The sequence below is a fragment of the Leptosomus discolor genome, chromosome 7, assembly GCF_034619465.1.
Source record: "Leptosomus discolor isolate bLepDis1 chromosome 7, bLepDis1.hap2, whole genome shotgun sequence".
NCBI lineage: Eukaryota > Metazoa > Chordata > Aves > Leptosomiformes > Leptosomidae > Leptosomus > Leptosomus discolor.
Window position 1 is genome coordinate 12,275,907 of NC_141397.1, and position 13,867 is coordinate 12,289,773.

The 13,867-nt window shown below is 43.0% G+C and overlaps 1 protein-coding gene across 1 annotated transcript in view; it reads right to left on the bottom strand.

The window, feature by feature from the left end:
• The window catches only part of LOC147415076 (uncharacterized), a 43,836-nt gene that overhangs the window by 9,757 nt on the left and 20,212 nt on the right, over positions 1-13,867 (bottom strand). Inside the window, 14 exon segments of the mRNA XM_086468520.1 lie at positions 78-213; positions 633-745; positions 1,535-1,669; positions 2,780-2,857; positions 3,962-4,055; positions 4,338-4,513; positions 5,497-5,649; positions 7,208-8,161; positions 8,896-9,079; positions 9,755-9,801; positions 10,686-10,892; positions 11,765-12,097; positions 12,129-12,365; positions 12,367-12,423. Of these exon segments, the coding sequence (XP_086324646.1) occupies positions 78-213; positions 633-745; positions 1,535-1,669; positions 2,780-2,857; positions 3,962-4,055; positions 4,338-4,513; positions 5,497-5,649; positions 7,208-8,161; positions 8,896-9,079; positions 9,755-9,801; positions 10,686-10,892; positions 11,765-12,097; positions 12,129-12,365; positions 12,367-12,423 (2,904 nt within the window).

Sequence of the window (13,867 nt, forward strand, 5' to 3'; positions counted from 1 at the left end):
AGTATAGGGAAAGAATAACACAGGTTTCAAAAGAAGAAACACCACCACCAAAAAACCCCAAACAAACCAGTGCTCACCTTTGTTCTTAATCTATCAACTTCATTGACCGTTTCAGAATACCCGTTCTTCACTTCTCCCTGCAAATTAAGCTGGGACTCTCTCTCCTCATACACTCTTAGTTTCTTCATAGCTCTGTTCAGAAGCCTCTTCATCCTGCACAGTAAATTAGTCAAGAAAACCATGAGGCAAAGGAACAACGGGCCTTTTTCACAGACTCTCATGGAAAGAGCACAGACATGGCTGGCTTTGTCTTTAATGTGCTTGATAGACCAGGATTTACTGAGAAAAACCAGCACTCCCGTGCCACAAATCCCTCAGGGGGTGCAACTTTCACCTCAAAAGAGGAATAAGAGGCAGACTTCCCTTCCAGGAAAACCGGAGGGCAATTTGCATTTGCAGTTCTTTTGGCAGCTCTTGGAAACTACAGGCACGTGTACAGAAGCATCTTGCAAGAACTAACAGGTGGCTTGAATTCACTCACAAACAGTTACGTACACCTATTTTTACACCAAAGTTCAGGCAAGCTTGACTTCTACTTAGGGATACCTGTGCACCATGCTAAACAGCCCTACCTCTTACAGTCGTTCTGCAGTTCGATGTTTCTTTTCATTTCTTGGTCCAGATGCAGTTCCACTGTGCATTTCAACTCTTCCAGCTTCTTCACTTTCTTTCTTTCACTCTCACACTTTCAAAATAGAAAAGACACATGACACCCCCCATAGGAACAGTTTCTACGTGCAGTATGTGCATCTGGTGTTCTCCACAGAGCAGCTGCAGCACATCTCTGTCTGTTTGCCAAGTTCCACAGAACAGCAAGGGACAGAATTCCTGGCAGATTTCCCATCAAACAGGCCAGTACCTAACAACAGATGCCCCCACTAAAGCAAAGGCCACCCTCTTCTAATGCTTCAAGGCAAAAAGGTGGAAAAGAGGCTGGACAACACTTTCAGCAGTTCCTCAGCTCATAGCAGAGGTTACGTAGGTACACACAGCATGGGAAAGCCCAAGTCCATCTAAAGCTTTCGTGGGATCTTCAACGACCAGCAGGCAGGGGCTTGTGGGGGAATTTGATCTTTTGGAATTCTTTAATGGTTTACTCCCCTCTGCCATTACCTCCATCTCTTCTTTGTGGGTACGTACTTATTCACATGTTGTTACTCCTCTGGGTGTTTTCTCGGCCAAACCAGAGCAGAGCTTGCAGCAAGGAAAGAACTGGTGAACTGCAGCATTGCTCCATGTGCTTAACTGATAGCAAACCACACTGGGAGCCCCGCCCAACAGAACCACTCCAGAACTTACACAAAGAGACCCAGCTAGCTTTTACTCGCTTCCTGGATGACCCCCAAAGGACAAGGTACTCAGCGCCTGAACGGCAGGGGTAACAGAAAAAGCCAAGGACGCAAGAACCCCACAAAAAGGTGGACACGGTTCTCCTGGGTATTGGTTCGGTGTCTGGAGAATGTTGTGGGCTCACCCGTTCCAAGAGTTCAGCCATTTCCTTGTCAAGCTGAGCAACACGCTCTTGCAGGTAAGATCTTGACTTCAACTGCTCTTCCCACGTGCTGTGCGAGTCCTTTGGTGTCAGAGCCAGCACATTCTGCTTTTGCATCTGTGAAAGCAACAGTGGCAAAAGAAAAAATTGAGGTGACCAGAAAGACAACGCTGCAAGTGACAGCAGTAACTGAAATGGAAACAGGCCTAAGCTCTCCTCACCCATGCAAGATCTAGGGTTAAGGTTAAGGCGGAGTGTAAAACACACCTTGGGAAACACAACCAAGAAGAGCAATTGAAGCTGCTGGAAAGAAAGAACACTCTACAGTGCCAAGGTGAGGTTACAGCTTTGGGGGTTAAGACGACATGCACACACACACACAAAATCACCCTGCAACTTTCTTCCAAAGGTGCTCCGGCGTTCCTAATGATATGTACTGCATAATAAAAATCACTCCTCTAGCACCCACCGCAGAAACTGCCCTCCCCTCACTGCTTCTGTACCAGCTCTACATCTCCTGAGAGCAAGAAAATGTTTTCAAATTGGCAATGCTCTTTATGTTTCTATCCAAAGGGACAAAGGTTTGCCTAATAGATGCACTTGAGTGGAACAGAACTTGCTGATTCAGTTCAAGTATAAAGAATGCAAGACGACTCGCCGCTTTTAGTGGCATTCTGTAAAAAAAAGAAGAAGAAAAAAAAAAGGACGTCCACTGATCTACAGAAAGTTGTCGCCCTTACAGAGTAGATGAAACGCTGGGTCTTACAATGGAAGCCAACATGGTGTCAAGGGCAAACTGTGACAAAACTGCAAAGGTAACATGGATCTCCCAAGTCCAGTCTCCTCTCTCAGCTTTCAATCACAGATCTCCCTGCTGCCCTCAACATCCATCCTATCCACCATCTGCCATAGTTTAACCCTAGGAGGCAGCGGAGCACCACAGAGCCAGTTGCTCACTCTCCGCAGTGGGATGGGTGAGAGAATTCTTCTGACAAATCACGCTGATGAACACAAGTATCTTTCACACCACACCACAGATAAAAAACACAGCAGCGGGGGAAGGAGGAAATTTACAGCCTTTTTCCTTGAAGGGGGCCTTGCCCTAAAATCAGAAGGGTATGTGTCAGCTGAACTGTGCCTACACAGTCCACCTGAGCTTTTCATCAATTACCTGCACACGAAAAATTCAAAGTCTAGGACAGTCATTCACAGAAGCCATTTGTATACCTGCTGCTGGTGGTGGTCCTCTGCAGCTGCCCGTCTTGTCCCTAAGCCAGTTATCAAGTCTTCCAGGCGGTTATGAACCTACAGAAGCATAAAAAGAAGCAAGAAGACACTCTCTGACTTTCCAGACTGAAGTTTACACCTCATTACCAAAAATGAATATTACATACGCCTCGTCACCTCTATTCCTATAGTATTTACACCCAGCACCAATGATCAAAACGGCCTCAGTTTGATACCACTGTGAAATTGTTAGCAATCACCACCTCTGCTGTTTACTTCAGGGAGAGAGAACACCACAGGGGATACAAAGAATCTTCAATGAAAACAGGCAGGAGTAGCTTTTCCCATCCGCAGTACATTTGAAAACCATGCCTTTTTAAGCACAGGAAAAGGACCAGCATCATGACTGCCTTCCCTCTTCTCTTGTCAAGATCAGCACATCAAAAAGTTCAACTTTCACATGTAGTTATTTTCACAATCTCTTTAGCACTAATTAAAAAACTACAGTGGTACAAGAACCCTAGTTCACCAGTTTCAATACAAAAATACTTTGCTTCATACAGGCCACAGATGAAAGCACCTTATCTGAGCTAAAATTAACCACTGGGTAGGGGCAGTGTGAAATTCCAAGGCTCGCACTGAGTTCTGGAAGTGCTATCACAGGCGCTTCTCTTCACTGGTTCATAAAAGCACACACACACCAAGTGGCCAAAGGAAAAGCAATCCTGCACAGCAGCAGCTCTGGGGACTATCACTTTTGTTCCAAGTCTGATGATGCCAGCCAGGGCTCCACCACACAGTGCTTGGCATCAATAACCCCTGTGCAATTTCCATGAGTTAACTCGGATGAATATCTTTAATGATACACATTGCAACAAGTGTCTGAAGCAGCACCTGATGTCACAACTGGTCTAAAGCAGCCAATAGTTACACCAGCGTATCAGAGTCAAATGCTCACCTTCTAGAGCATTAAGTAGGACTTGCTAAAGTAGCATGGGAAAACTCTCAACACCAGAAAGCTGGGGAATGGACCACGCTGCTTTCCGAGCAGCCTCTATTCAGCAGAACAAAGGAACTGAGCTCCCCTAGGCTCTCCAGGAACACCTCGTCTTAACATTTCCCCATAGGTACAGGCAACTAGGCTCAGGAGCTCACAAAAAGGGAAGTTTATGAGCAGCTTACTGAGGCAGAGGCTTGCAGGTCTCTCTGAAGGGCTTCGATCCTACTGCTTTGTTGCTGGACTGTAGCTTCCAGTCTGGCGTTTTCAATGTCAAGGCTTAAAAAGAAATACAGCTCTTATTACCACCAGAGCATCAATTCTGAAAGAACAGCGTGAAATAACACGATCTAAATTTAGGAGGTATGGTGGTATTAGGTCAACGGTTGGACTTGATGACTTCAGAGGTCTATTCCAACCTCATGATTCTATCATTCTAAACCAAAAGCATCTTTCAAAACCGTGTATCAACCTGCTGCGATGCAACAAGGCTATCCTGTTGTTTCCACACAATCCCAGAAAGTGACATAGAGACTTTGCTTCACTGTGTTACTCTCTTACCGTTGCACATGTTCTTCCAGCTGTTTAATAGTAGTATTATTCGCAGAAGACACCGACAGGAGGTCCTGCAGTTTCTGGGAAGAAGCTCTTTCTTCTCTTTCCTTATTAGCCAAGGCAGTCTCCAAGTCCCGAACATAATGCTCAGACTGAAGACGCTGCTCTTCCAACTCCTGCAGCTGTAAAATCACAGTAAGAATCCACATCAGTCAGGTGAGCTTTTCTATAGAGGAGTCAACTGCTGCTGAAGCATTCTAGCACCGCAAATATCTGCACATACCCACTACCCAAAGAACTAATCATTTCAAGGACATTCCAACCCCACTTCTACTAGCAAACGAACCCAAACTATGTACTTCATCATCTTTTATACTGGCCTCTCCCATCCCTCTGCTGATTTCCTACAGGACACTTCTAAGCAGTGACACTGCCCCTCCTAGCCTTCTGGTGACTCGTCACATGCTTTTCTACCCACTTATTTTCTCCTCCATGAAAACATGAACGAAAAAAGTTCATCCTTGTCCTAAAATCACTTCACAGCTCCCTCATAATGGGATTAAAGATGATGCTATTTCAGATCGCAGAGGCCCCTGACCTCAGTATTTGTAAGGACGCTGCAAAAGGCGGTTCCCGCCTCAGAAAAGAGCTTACAGTGCACTTGCAAGATGGCTGCTTAAGGATGCCAGACAATAGCAGGGCCAAAGAAGAGGGGGAAAAAAAGGGGTGGGGTGGGTGTGTATATATATATATATATATATGCATACACAGAGTACGTTACAGAAGCACTCAGAATGGACAACGTGGTACTTGGGGGAGTGGGAGGGACGTGGAGGCAGCATAAAAAAGCTCAAATGCAGCAGTCCAGTATTTCTACTGTTCTTCAGAAATCAGAGAACCTACTTGGCCAAACCAAATGACATAAACTACAGAAACATCCATTTAATTTGCAAAGCACCTTCGGAAATACAAACCTTTGTCCAAGTAAGGACATAGTGTCCTCACATCAAGGACATGGACACCAAGTTTCTAAAACAGTGAGATTCACTCACCCATCATTAAATCTATCCTGGTGAGGTTTTTTCCGACGATTTTACGAAAACATTCACTCCCACTTTCAACAGCCACGCTTAGATTTCTTTCTACAGTTACAAACATTATGTACCTTAGTTTTAACCTTTTCCAATTCCTTTTGCAAGCGCAGCTTTTCTTCCTCCAGGTCACTGTGGTAGCGTGTGGTAACTTCAAGCGAGGCTTCTGACACAGATTGCTTTTGAAGAGCATTGGCAAGCTCCTGCTGCAGCTGTCTGACCATGCCCTAATGAAACCGTTAAATGCACATGAAAAAAAGCTGTAAGAACAAGAACGATGCCTTTACTTTAACCTACTTGGTTATACAATTAGCCTTGTCATTGGATTGAACTCAAAGGTATGAAATTTTGCCTGCCACCAGCAGACATCTGCACAGACAATGACTTCCACTTTCTCAGCTGAGCAGCTCCAAACTATCAACAGCTCTTCATGAAGACTTCTGTTTCCTAATAAATCAAAAAGGCTCGAGTATTATTCTTTTCAGAACAATACACAAGCACACACCGCAGTCATGTATTTTTTTCTACCCAAACCCAAAGCAATCTGTTGCAATGTAAGAGCCATAGTTTGACTGCAGCTATTGGCAAGTGAAGAATAAGGTGCTTATCTGACACATGCAGGTATTTACCGCACTCAAAGAGTCTGGATTTGCTACGAAGGAGGAAATGTAATTTTATATCACTATTCAAATCCAATCATCAAGGGAGACAAACCTTCTACCCGTGTCTAAATACTTATTTGCCAGAAAGTAAAGGAAGAGCAGAGAAAACGCATAAGGCAACTTTTAAATCATTGCTCTACCTGGAACTGGTAGAGAACTTGATCATTAGAGAAGACCCTACCTAATCCTAGGAACTTACATAATAATGCATTCTCCCATTACCTATAGCTTTTTTTTTATAGCTACCTATTCCTCACTACCCCCGCCTTTATTCTCTTCCTCCCTTTTTCTTGACAGAAGCCATCTACCTACAGAAATGGGAGCAACATTGGTTCATGCATGTTTGAGCAACAAAAAATTATGCCGGTGTTCTGCATAAGAGCATGGTTCATACTGATGTGTGGTGTGAATCTGCAGAAAGAGAGTTTAACTGATTTCCTCATTAGCCTTCAGTCCTGCTAATTAGTCTTCCACAGAGCTACAAAGAAAGAACACATTTAAATATGGCTACACATGATAAAATAGAGAACAGAAAGCTTAGGTCAGTGTCTGAAATGAACTTCACGAGGAACAGGCAGGCCCCGTAGACCCCCAAAACACATACATAAATTAACACCTGCACACTACTAATACCCTTCGGTTTTGATAGTAACTTACGGAGAAGCGATGTTTTTTTCTCCGTAGGAGCTTAAAAAGCATCCCCCAACACTTCACTTGCCTGCATCTTCGTTTCTCAGCCCTTGCATATTGGATGGTTCTTCCTTTTATACCACTCTTATTTGTGTCATCAGTGCAATACATACGTAAAACCCATGAAATACAAAAACCATTCTAAAGGGCATAAAATGGACTAAGGAAAAGAGATGAAAGAAGCTCTGCAGAAGAATCACCTTTCTTGATCAAAGCTTAGACTTGGATATCTTTTCTCTGTTCTTTGCTCAGGTCTGAGCAGTAGCACCCTTTTTGTCAAAACCTTCCACAAAGCCAAGAGAAACACAACAAACCAGAACAAATCAGCATTCCTTGGTTCCACGCATATAACCTATACCTAGTATGTTTCGAACACAAAATAATTTCCAGAACAGAAAGAACAATTTAAAGGCTTTCAAAGTGGATACGCTACCTCTCTTTCTACTTTGTCCATCTCAGATTTAAAGACTTGTTCTCTCAAATCAGTACACTTGGCATTTAATTCCTTGTTTCTCTCTTCCACTAGGCAAACTTGCTTTTCAGTATCAGCTCTGAGTTTGTTGAACATATCATTAAACCGGTCCTGCACATCGCGCACTGCTTTCTCTTTGATGATCCCCTGGTTCTGCACATCTTCCAGTTGCTGACGAAGCAAAAGGTTTTCGCTCTGGAGCTGGGCCAATCGCTCCTGCATGGATTCCTGCTTTAGTACAAATTTGCTCACTTGATCTTTCTCAAGTTGTCGAGCGTGATCTCGTTGCTTTGCCTGAGCCTGGGCTTGACTGAATTCCTTTTGTGTCATTTCTAAGAGCAATGTTTTTTCCCTGAGTGTTTGTTTTAACTGGAGAAGCTCGTTTTCTAGACTATTAGCTTTGCTTTCAGCTTTACTCAGCTGCTGAGACAAGCTCTTGTTGGTTTCTTGCATATCAGAGAGGTCGTGATGGAGCTTGTCTTGCAAGCGAAGCTGTTCATCACGTTCTCTCTGAAATGTTCGTTCAAAGTCAGTTTTCGATGACTGGTGACGTTCAAGTTCTTGCACAGCAATGTTCAGGCGGGAACGAAATGATTCCATTTCTGTCTCTAGTCTGTCTTTGCTTTCTTTCGTCTCCTCAAGTTTGGAAGCCAGCACCGCAGATTCCGTCTTTAGTAAGTTCAGCTGTCCGTCGTACTGAAAAACTGTTTGTGTTAAGGCTTCCTCTTTCAGTTTAAGTTCCTTTTTGAGATCTTCATTTTTTTCCTTCAAGGCCTCATTTTCCTCTAAATATTCTCCTTCTTCCTCCTGGTGCCTAAGTCTTACTTGATCAAGTTCTAGCCTTAGCATAGCAATCTCATCTTGTAGTAACTGGTTTTTGTGCAACAGGTCCTTTTCTCTCTCAGTGTCGGATTCCTGAATGACAGGGGACAGGAATAAATAGCCAGTTGGGAAATGAATCTACAAAACCACTTCAGCATCAAACGGCGTTTTAACATTTCTCACACTGAAGCGTGGCTTCAAAGAGGAGAGTGAAATTTCAGGTAATACATAAGGTACTGTATGAACCCGTGCACGTGTACAATGTACACACACAGCGCAAGTGTAACATACCCTTAGAGAGCAAACGAACATCCCACAGACACAACGCCTTTTTTTTTTTTTTTAAGCCAGCAACCAAATAATGAAACTACTTAAAATATCTCAAGTATAAAGCTTTGAAAATAACTGTGTTTTAGCGTATGTGCATGCTTTAAAACATTCCCTTGGAGGTTAATTTAGCCCTGTTACAACTCTGGTAAGAAACAGGGCTAAAAAAGGGTATTTTCCTTCTCGTGCCATCTTTCATCTTCTATCAGTTGTCAAGTATCTTCTTAACACGGATCCTTTCTCTAAGCTGTACAACTTCATCACCCCTGGAATGCAGTAGCCTTGTCATGATCTGGCAAAGGAAAAAACCCACCTGACCACCAAAAACCCCAGACCACTGGTGAACCAACTGTTCTCAACTATCCTCAAAATTTGGCAATTGTTATCCAGTGCATCTTCCATGAACAAAGTACCTCCTTCTTTAGGCATACTGGAATACGATGCCATTGAAAAGAATCAGCCAATAAGAATACAAGTCTTTAACTCATTATTTAATATACCGGGTTTTTGAGCTTTCTCGGTGTTAACAACTCCATCTCGGAAACCCTTGAGGGTAACTCAAGTTGCTGTTTCTCCTCTATCTCTTTACAATACGCATCTTCTTTCCTTCTTAGTTTTTCTCTTGCTTTCTCATACAGCATTTCCACTCTGAGACTCTTTTCCTCTTCTCGTTTCACAGTAGATCTAGGATTTAACAGAATATTTGAGAAAATAAAGCACTGCTATAAAAATTAGATATTCCACATTATGAACTTGCAAGGACAAACCACAGAAATGTTCATAAATGTTTTCAGAGTTCATATTTTTACTGTAATTTTTACCCTTTATAGAATTCTAACTTCATTCCATTAACCATGGTATCAGTCGCACAAGACAGGGAAATAAGCCGCTGAGTGATTGATGATTTATTTGTAGGTACGTTTACACAGGTAAATGCACAGTAGTCTGCACATTTCTATAATTCTTAGCATTCAGCACTGTCCCGCATGACATCCTTGACTCTCAACTGGAGAGACATGGATTTGATGGATTGAGCACTCGGTGGATCAGGAATTGCCTAGATGGTCACACTGGGAGAGTCACGGTCAGTGGCCCAGTGTCCGAGTGGAGACCAGTGACAAGTGGCATGCCTCAGGGGTGGGTATTGGGACCGGTTCTGTTTAACATCTTTGTCGGCAACACCGACAGTGGGATTGAGTGCGCCCTCAGCAACTTTGCCAACGACACCAAGCTGTGTGGTGCGGTTGACACGCTGGAGAGAAGGGGTGCCATCCACAGGGACTGGGACAGGCTGGAGAGGTGGGCCCGATCTTTATTGTGAGAGTGGTGAGACACTGGAACAGGTTGCCCAGAGAAGTCTGTCTTTTAGTTTTCTTTGCAACTTTGGCATTCAGGGCAAATTTACTACATTGAACAGAAAGAAAAGAAAAAACACCACAAAAAACCCCACCAACTGAGTAGCTTTACATAAATATTTCTGTGAAACAGACATGCTTTATATATGTGATGTCCAAAACTGACTGAGATTAAAAATATGTATTACAAAACACAGACTTGACTCAAAAGATCCTGGAAGATGGCCAAGTATTTAAAAAAACTTTCCCCTAGGAATCAGGGGGGAATGTGGAATCGGAGGTGGATTCTGGTAAGCTGGAACACATCTAATACCCCCATTAGAGGAATTCTTTAGAGCAGAGACTCTCCTGAAGGACAGACAGGAAAAAATCTCCTGCTTCGAGGGACAGGAAAATATCTGTGGCTTCCTCAAGCTTTTGAGATTGGTTTTGAGATTTTCCCTTTTCCTGACAAAGAGGATCTGAACTTAATGGAAACACCAACTGCATGGTGATCACTAAAATCACCTAGAAAAGGGAGGAAGCAAAGTGAACTGCAAGTTCTTTTCTGGATGGCCATTTCCTACAAAAATACCTGGTTTTCTCCGGTCTTCAAGTCTGATTTTGAAGAAGTGTATTTCCTGGGTATGGACAAGGAAATCCACAGGGATTTGGTTTCCCTCTTCTTCCCCCCTCCCCCCCCTCCCCCCTTCTTTTTTAAAGCAGGCAATAAATTTGAACCTCCATTATAAGCTTAGTTTTTTCTAAAAAACCCTAATTCTCTTAAATGTTTGAGAAGCAGTGGACTACTCAGGATGGTTTTCAGCACTGCGGAAACTACTCCAACTACTACAATATTAGAAAACCTAAAAGAGATTTACATAGTACTACAAACAAGAATTTGAGATTATTTCCTTAGCTTACCCTTTCATCGGCAATTGAATCAATTTTGATCTCTCCTCAGACGAAAAGCTCTTTTTGTCTTTTTCTGCTAGAGAGTTTTCGGTCTCCATTTTCAAGCAGACATCCTCCCTCCCAGTAGGCTTTTGTTTCACTTGCTGATTAGTAACGTTGCCTGACGGTCTATTTAATTTATCAAGATCTTCCTGTTTTGCTACCGCCTGCGTTTTGAAACATCTTTGTTCACTTTTTTCCTTCTCGACCTACAAAAAGAAAGTTAAGCGCCACACATTTCTCAGTATTCCTAGAAAAGAGAAACATCATATCGAAGATCAAATCATTCAGAGTTGACCTCTGAAATCACGTCATGAAAAAAATGAGGGAATTCATATAGAGAAGCATTTCCACCAAATCGCACTACCACATGTGAAGTCATTGGAAGAACTTTGAAACCCCTCGTGATTAAAAAAGATAACAAAAACATAGCCTTTAGAAAGAAAACAACAGTGCATCTTAAAACATGAACAACAAAAAACCCAAAGAGTTCCAGATTGTCCGGACAGAGTTAGAAGGACTGTCCAATGCCAGCTGTAAAAGCACAGGAAGAAGCAAGTGGAACTGTGCTGCGCTACTGCTTCCTTAAGGGGAGGGGAGGGGAGGGGAGGGGGGCGGGGGGAAGATCCCAAAGCCACAAGCAGGGATGGTTTCACAGCAAGCGGGAATTCTAGTGAAGGGCAATGAAGACACACCATGCAGAAATCACAGCAAATGAACAGATTAGTCAAGACCCTGTGCAGAAGCCATTCTCATTCTTTGATTCAGAATCACAACAGATGTAATTGTGTGCATTTCTTTTTATGGCAATGAAGTGGTAACTACTTACACCGGAACAGAGTGCCACTTATTGTTAAACTGGAACTATAATGCATTCTGTGTTTTCCAAAAACCTTCGAATTACATAATGGGGAAAAGGATAAAGTCTCCACTGCTCTCTTTATTCCTAATTAATATATTTCCATTAGAAGAAAACACAAGCTGCACAAAGCATCTTCCCTTAATGAGGAATAGCTAAAGTGAACAGGACCTTTCATATGGAGAAAGACTACAGAATAAGGAGTAGCAGGTGAACTTCTACCTCTTTTTGCAGCTGTACCTTCTCTTGCTCCAAAGCCAGGAATACTACTTGCAGCATTCCTACCTTACTCTTAAATCTTTCCATACCTCGTTTCAGTTCTTCATCAAGGTTCCTTTTCAGCATGCCACACGATTGCTGAGCATTTGCAAAAAGACTGACAATTTCTCTTTCTCTTATTTTGTTACTGTCAATAAGGCACTCCTTGGGAACATCATCATTAAATGCAGAGGCTCTCCCAAGCTTACTTTCTGTTATAACAAGTGCATTTTCAGCACTTGTAGAAACACGTCTTATTTTAGGAAGAATATTAACGTCATCCAAAATACTTGTTTTTAAGCTACGTCAATTCTTCACTCAAGCCATCTTCTGACACTTCTTCCACAGCGGAAGTAGTTCTCCCAGTTTCATTAATTTCACCAAACAGCTGCTTCAGCTCTGCTGTAATGTTTTGAACATTTGTTTTCAATTCCCTTTTCTCTTTTTCAACCCACATTCTTTCATAGCTTTCTTCCCAAGGTTTTGGGCTTAACCGCTTGTCAGCACTGTGTGAGTCCTCATTTTCTGCTAGGGCTTCCTGATGTGAAATTTCTGCTTTGTCAGTCTTGGTTTTCACGTGCTGCTTTTTCTATCAAGTGGGTAGTTTCTAAAATGTGTTTATCCTTAAGTAAACCGGTACAGACAGAGAGATCACCAAGAAAAAGGAAGTTATAGTCAACCTAGGCAGTTTCTGTTGCAAACTCATCCTATCGTGTAACCGAAATAAGAGAAAGAAGACGTTTTGAAAGCAATTTTTATCATAAAAATCAAGGAATACTAAGTTAAAGGTTCACTGGATCATCATTTTCTTAAAAACAGAAGGACTTACTTGAGACACAACAGTTCTGCTCGGATCAGATTCATCTGGACACTAGGGTTGCTTTTACCTTTTAGCCTGCCTGCTTTCTGCAAGTGGTGGCATTTGTCACAAAGCAATTTATTTCTTCACCTTTTTTTGCTTTAATACCATTCTTCATTACAACTGCCTACATTTTCCCAGGCTCCTTCCTCCATCATCCGCCTGGCATTTTACACTCCCCTCACGGTCATTCACGTTGTATTAGCCAGCTCTGCTAACACAATGCGAATGAACATGACAAGTTTTTACTGTCCACCACAAGGAGAACTGGCTAAGCTAGGACTGTTTCTTCACCCAAGACTCAGAGATACCAAGTTCCATTCCAAGCTCCAAACAACAGCATTTATTAGGGAAACCTGCCCATTCCTTCCCTTATCCCAAAAATCGGCAACCCAAGCTTGCAACCCAGTCTCCTCACATCGCTGACCCCGTGCTCTGTTCCTCAACAGTTCTGACTGCTCCTCTTACGTGTCACACTCCTCCCAACATGTTCCCTCTCCACAGGCCTCCTTAACTTGTGGCCCCTTCTAAATAGGGCCTGCAGCCTTGGTGTCCCAATGGGCTACGACCATCCAACTCCTTGCTCTCTTTTCCCGTTACTCGGGCCCTTTTCTCTTTCGGCAAAATTTCGTCCTTTCTCAACGGGGAAGGAGCACCTCAGCCAACCACCATCTGTCTCAGCCTCTCCATTCCCACCTGCATCGCCCAACTACTCCTGCCTTCCAACAGGCTCAAGTTCTGTGCTCTGCCTGCTCAAATTAAGCACGCCCCTCTTTCACGATGCCGACGCGTGGGGTGGAAATAATCTGCTCCACTGTCCCTCGAGCTGTTACAGAAGACTCTAGACCCCTCTATCCAGCCCTGTCCTGTATGCCCAACACAAACAGGATGCCTGCCTTATTCCCTTTTAGAGTGGCCCCTGAAAAAACGCCTTTTCAAACACTTAGTAACACGGACAAACCAGCACGTATTTTACAGACGCAGGGAAAGCATCAGAAAGGTCACCAAATGTCAAGGTTTTTTCTTCAATCTTTCTCTTACAAAGAGGAAGACCAGGCACGTTTAATCACACAGATCAGCATAGTTTAGACAAATCTCCCACGTCACTTGAACGTGCGTTTTGCATAGGGGAAAAAAAATGCATTTGACTGCCCTGTTTCTCAGCCCTACACAAAAGGAAAAACACAGGTCAAAATTTAAGCAAACAA